The 6,099-nt window shown below is 45.0% G+C and overlaps 1 protein-coding gene across 1 annotated transcript; it reads left to right on the top strand.

Moving 5' to 3' along the window:
- Positions 1-5,694: 5,694 nt before the first annotated feature.
- On the top strand, positions 5,695-6,099 carry LOC100765126 (elongin-C-like). The gene has a single exon (XM_035444855.1). It carries the CDS (start codon positions 5,746-5,748, stop codon positions 6,082-6,084), a length of 339 nt encoding a protein of 112 aa, XP_035300746.1. The 5' UTR covers positions 5,695-5,745; the 3' UTR covers positions 6,085-6,099.

The raw sequence follows: 6,099 nt of genomic DNA, 5'->3' as shown, positions 1-6,099 counted from the left end.
TAGGAGCCGTCTTTTTCTAGCCGTCTGCCATGGCTGGGGGTTGAAAGACCCGAGCTAACATGGGGTTAGTTCGTTAAATTACAATAAAGCCTCGTGCAGTTTGCAGCAAGCTCTCGAATCCGCCTGGTGATTGGGGTGACCGCGAACCTGGCCTGAGACCCCGGATACTTGAGTTTTCGGGGGTCTAACAATGGTCGCTATGAAACACAAGAGAAGAGAATAGACCAGAGTCCCAACATCCCCTTCAACGGCACTCTTCCAAAGACTTTACTTCCTTCCATGAGTGCCTGCCTTCCAAAGGCTACCAACACTAAGAGGCTGCTAGAAGCAGGTCAGAACAACCTATTGCTTTGTTTGGAGAGGTGTGTGTGTGTGTGCACAGTGATGGAGGTAGGGCTCTCTAGCTTCTAGGAGCACTTGTGGGGGAACTGCATTTGTGTAGTTCTAGACAAGCAGGAACCCAGGTTGCCATACTATTCCTAGACTTGCCTACTGTGCTGACTAGTTTTAAGTCAACTTGACACAAGCTAGAGTGATCCAAAAGGAGGAAACCTCAATTGAGAAAATGCCCCCATAAGATCTGGCTGTAGGATATTTTAATTAGTGATTGATGAGGGAGGACCCAGGGTATTGTGGGTGGTCGTCCTAGGTTCTATAAGAAAGCAGGCTGAGCAAGCCACAATGAACAAACCAGTAAGCAACACTCTTCCACGGCCTCTGCATCAGCTCCTGCCTCCAGGTCCCTGCCCTGTTTGAGTTCCTGTCCTGACTTCCTTCAATGACAGACTATGATGTATAAATATAAGACAAATAAACCCTTTCCTCCCCAGCTTGTTTTTGGTTATATTGTTTTATTGCAGCAATATTAACACCTAACTAAAGCACCTATCTTGTTGAGAGGTTACAGGCATGAGCTACCACTCCTGGGTGCATCATTTATTTTCCTAGTACAAACTATGGGCATTTCCCAAACAAACAAAAGTATCATTAAATACAACTGAAGGAGTCTCCTCCAGGAATGATGCAAGCCTTTAGGTCTCTTAATGATCTTTCAGCACCTTGATCTTATCTAGAAGTAAATTGTGCAGACAGCTATTTCATTTTCCTAGGTAAAACATTTTTCTTTTGACCCCAGCACACACCTTTTCTCAGAGGGAATTCCAGGACAAATAGACAAACAATTTTCCTTCTCTGTCTCTGTCTTTGTCTCTGTCTCTGTCTGTCTCTCTCTGTGTGTGTGTGTGTGTGTGTGTGTGTGTGTGTGTGTGTGTGTGTGTGTGAGAGAGAGAGAGAGAGAGAGAGAGAGAGAGAGTATGTTTGATGCATGCATACTCCAGTATGTGTACCCAAAAGGCATGTATGTGGGAATCAGAAGACAATTGGGTTTCAGTGTTGTGCCTTCCACCTCATTTGAGACAGATTCTCTTGCTCACCACTGTGCATGGCAGAGTAGCCAGCCTGTGAGTTCCTAGGGGTTATCTCATTGATCCATCTCTCCAGCATGGAAAAACATGAGATACCAGTCCAGCTTCTCCACTCGATCTCAAGACAAAAGGCCAAGAATCGACACCTTAGATACCTATTTGAACAGTGTACTAAATTCATCAGATCTGAGGGAGCCAAATGAACAGGTTAGTCATACATTATCCTCTTTAAAAAAAAAAAAACAAAAACAAAAACATTTTTTTCAGCCAAGTGGTGGTAACATATGCCTTTAATCTCAGCACTGGGGAGGCAGAGTCAGGCTCAAGGCCAGCCTTGTCTACAGAGTGAGTTCCAGGACAGCCAGGGTTGTTACACAGAGAAACCCTGTCCTGAAAAACCAAAAACAAGACAAAATTCTGAATCCCACCACTGGGGACACAGAGGCATGAGGACCTCTGTGAGCAAGTTCCGGGACAGCCAGGGCTACACAGAGAATCCTGACTCAAACAAAACAAAACCAAAAAGCAAATTTTTGAGTATCTCAACATAACCCAGCACTGAAATTACAATGAAGTTACCACCACAGCTTGTTCCCTTGGGAAAGATCTCACCATTCCAGATTTGACCACACACACACACACACACGTTCATGCATTATTGCAAGAGCAATATGATCTTGACCACTGAGCAATCTCCCCAGCCCCAATTCTTTGGATTTTGACTATTTCCTCTGGTGCTGGTCCTAGAACACAGGGACTCACGCATGCCATGAAAGCGCTCTTATAACTGAGCTACATTCCCAGAGCCCGTGAATTCTGTTTGCAAGTTTTAAATACTCAGTTACAGCTGATGAGGCTCAGCCCAGTGCACAGACCTGGAGCTGTGCCCTTAGTCACCTCTCTGTTGATGTTCTCGTCCATTTCCCCCACTGCTCCACACCCGCTGTTCAAAGCCCCAGCACAGTAATTCACAACTTTCTTCTCCCAGTCCCAAGCAAGGGCCTCCGTCACTTTTCTCCATTGCTCTTTCTCTTGAACTTGTTTAAACCGTTACTGCAGGTGTTTGTCCTCGGTTCTCCCTTCCATTCTGTCGGAAGTGATACTGTGGTTTCTTAGAGAATACAGCCCCTTCGAGAATTAATTCATTACCCTTTGCCTGCTTATAACAGTATTCATACTCAACTTTGTTTATCTAAGCAAACAACAAAATGTTTCCCCTCTGTTCACCGTGCTTGGCAGCAAATGCCTTTACCTGATAAGCGGTCTTTGCATCCTCCCTGCTCCCTTTTCTTTCAAGCTATGCTTGCATTTCTAGATTTTTGTTTTTGTGATAGTGGTGTGTGTGTGTGTGTGTGTGTGTGTGTGTGTGTGTGTCTGTGTGTGTGTGTGTGTGTCTGTGTGTGTGTGTGTGTGTCTGTGTGTGTGTCTGTGTGTGTGTGTGTGTGTCTGTGTGTGTGTGTGTGTGTGTGTGTCTGTGTCTGTGTGTGTGTCTGTGTGTGTGTGTGTCTGTGTGTCTGTGTGTGTGTGTGTCTGTGTGTCTGTGTGTGTGTGTGTCTGTGTGTGTGTGTGTGTGTCTGTGTGTGTGTGTGTGTGTCTGTGTGTGTGTGTGTGTGTGTGTGTCTGTGTGTGTGTCTGTGTGTGTGTGTGTGTGTCTGTGTGTGTGTGTGTGTGTCTGTGTGTGTGTGTGTGTGTCTGTGTGTGTGTGTGTGTGTCTGTGTGTGTGTGTCTGTGTGTGTGTCTGTGTGTGTGTGTCTGTGTGTGTGTGTGTCTGTGTGTGTGTGTCTGTGTGTGTGTGTCTGTGTGTGTGTGTGTGTGTGTGTGTGTGTGTGTGTGTGTGTGTGTGTGTGTGTGTGTGTCTGTGTGTGTGTGTGTGTCTGTGTGTGTGTGTGTGTGTGTGTCTGTGTGTGTCTGTGTGTCTGTGTGTGTGTGTCTGTGTGTGTGTGTCTGTGTGTGTGTGTGTGTGTTGTCTGTGTGTGTGTGTCTGTGTGTGTGTCTGTGTGTGTGTGTGTCTGTGTGTGTGTGTGTCTGTGTGTGTGTGTGTGTCTGTGTGTGTGTGTGTCTGTGTGTGTGTGTGTGTCTGTGTGTGTGTGTGTCTGTGTGTGTGTGTGTCTGTGTGTGTGTGTCTGTGTGTGTGTGTCTGTGTCTGTGTGTGCTGTGTGTGTGTGTGTCTGTGTGTGTGTGTGTGTGTGTGTGTGTGTTTCTGCTGGAGGTGTATGGACGCCAAGGCACCTCAGTTGTCAGTCCTTGACTTGTACCTTGTTTGAGGGGTAGGGTCTCATTTTCCGCTTCACTGAGTGTTCCAGGCTAGCTGGCCACACCTCCCATCTTATTATAGGAGTACTGGGATTACAGACGTGTGCCACCATGTATGACTATTACATGAGACCTGGGCCTGTAAATTCGTGTTGTCAGGTTTCTGTGGCAAGTACTTTAACCCACTGAACCATCTGCCCAATCCTTAAAAGTTTGCTTAGTTGACTCCATTCTGATAACTAATAATGAAGGGTTTTTGTTTTGTTTTTGTTTCTCAAGACAGGGTTCCTACACTAGCCTAGATATGCAGGAAATCACTATGAAGCCCAATGTTGTCTCAAATTCATGGCAATAATTCTGTGGCAGCCTTTCAAGTATAAAATTTTAAGTTCGAGTAACCATGCCCAGCCTTTTTTCAGGGAACAACTCTCACTGCAGTGTATACTGCCCAGACAGCTCTCTAACTCCAGAGCACATGTGATCCCTGGCTTCTTGAAATATAATCCTGTACTACCAATGTTCATTTGGTTGGTTGATGTTTTGGAGACAGGGTTCCTCTGTGTGGCCCTGGATGTTCTACAACTTGTAGTAGACCAGGCTGGTCTCGAACTCAGAAATCCACCTGCCTCTTCTGTTATCTTGATGGGATTAAAGGTGTGTGCCAACACCACCCAGCAGACATTGGCCATCCTGGTCTAAGTAGCAAGTCCCAGGCCAGCCAGGGTTGCAGAGTAAGACTCTGCCTTGACAAACAAACAAAAACCACAGAAACTAAAGAAAGACTTGCTGAAAGGATAGAGAGATGGCACAGAGGTTCAATTCTTGCTGCTCTTCTAGAGGACCCCAGTTCAGTTCCCAACACCCATGCTAGGCAGCTCCAGGCCTCTAAGGGACCTGCACACACATGGCATAAACTTACCCAAACATATACACAGAGGTAAAAATAAAATCTTAAAAGAATTGATGGTATATGATGGTTTGAATAAGAATGGCCCCCACAGACTCATATCGAATGCTTAGTTATCACAGAGTGCCTCTACTTGAGAGGGATTAGGATGTGTGGCTGGATTGGAGGAAGTGTGTCACTGGAAATGGGCTGTGAAGTTTCAGAAGCCCAAGCCAGTCCCAGTGGTTTTCTCTTTCTGCTGCCCGTGGTTCTGGATATAGAACTCTCAGCTTCTTCTCCAGCACCATGTCTGCCTGCATGCCGCCATGCTACCTACCATAATGAGAATGAATTAAACCTCTGAAACTGTAAGCCAGCCCCACTAAAATGCTTTCTTTTAGAAGAGTTGCCATGGTCATGGTGTCTCTTCACAGCCAATAGGTAGAATATGGTTCCCAAAGCTTAGCACTGGTATTGATCAAGAATTCATGGTTGCTATGTAGACTTGCTGGCCTCGAACTCACAGAGATCCTCCTGCCTCTGCCTCACAAGTGCTGGATTAAAGGCATGTGCCACCACGGGTTTCAAGTTCCTCATCATTAATTCTTGATCAACACTAGTGCTAAGATTTGGGAAACCATAAATTGCCAGTAGTTAGTGATGTTATAGGTTATTATCACAAGGTGTAACTGAGTTAAGAAAGCTCAGGCAAGCCTGGTGTTGATCAGGAATTGATCAAAAAAGCGGGGCGTTGGTGGCGAATGCCTTTAATCCCAGCTCTCGGGAGGCAGAGGCAGGCAGATCTCTGTGAGTTTGAGGCCAGCCTGGTCTCCAGAGCGAGTGCCAGGATAGGCTCCAAAGCTACACAGAGAAACAGTCTCAAAAACCAAAGAGAAAAAAAAAAGAATTGATCAAAAAAATTGTAGAAGAAACAGATTAAAGAAATAGATACTAGAAAGATTTACATGAAAGTAATAAAATAGTATAAATCATATAGGTAAATTGTCATGGACTCTGGGTTCACCTTGGTGATACACCCTTTTAATCCAAGCATTTGAAAGGATGAGTCGAGAGAATACAACATACTTCCTTTGCATGAAAGTTACTGGCAGACTGTGCCTCTGTCTCGACAGGAAACTACTAAAGTTCCTGTGGGATCGAGTAGGATTTTGTAAGAACATAATGGATGGAGAGGAGAAAACCTACGGTGGCTGTGAAGGCCCTGATGCCATGTATGTCAAGTTAATATCTTCTGATGGCCATCAATTTACTGTAAAAAGAGAACATGCGTTAACATCAGGAACAATAAAGGCCATGTTGAGTGGACCTGGGCAGTTTGCTGAGAATGAAAGCAATGAAGTCGATTTTAGAGAGATCCCTTTGCATGTGTTATTGAAAGTGTGCATGTATTTCACCTACAAAGTCTGCTACACTAACAGCTCCACCAAGATTCCTGAATTCCCAATTGCACCTGAAATTGCACTGGAACTGCTGATGGCTGTGAACTTCCTAGATTGTTAAATAAAATAAATTATA

Source organism: Cricetulus griseus, chromosome 5, assembly GCF_003668045.3.
Source record: "Cricetulus griseus strain 17A/GY chromosome 5, alternate assembly CriGri-PICRH-1.0, whole genome shotgun sequence".
Taxonomy (NCBI): domain Eukaryota; kingdom Metazoa; phylum Chordata; class Mammalia; order Rodentia; family Cricetidae; genus Cricetulus; species Cricetulus griseus.
The sequence above is the reverse complement of the archived record's forward strand: the minus strand, read 5'-3'. Positions and strand labels throughout refer to the sequence as shown.

What these genes read in the sequence shown, in the direction of transcription:
- LOC100765126 (XM_035444855.1), top strand. Translation starts at nt 5,746, where the DNA reads ATGGATGGAGAGGAGAAAACCTACGGTGGCTGTGAAGGCCCTGATGCC.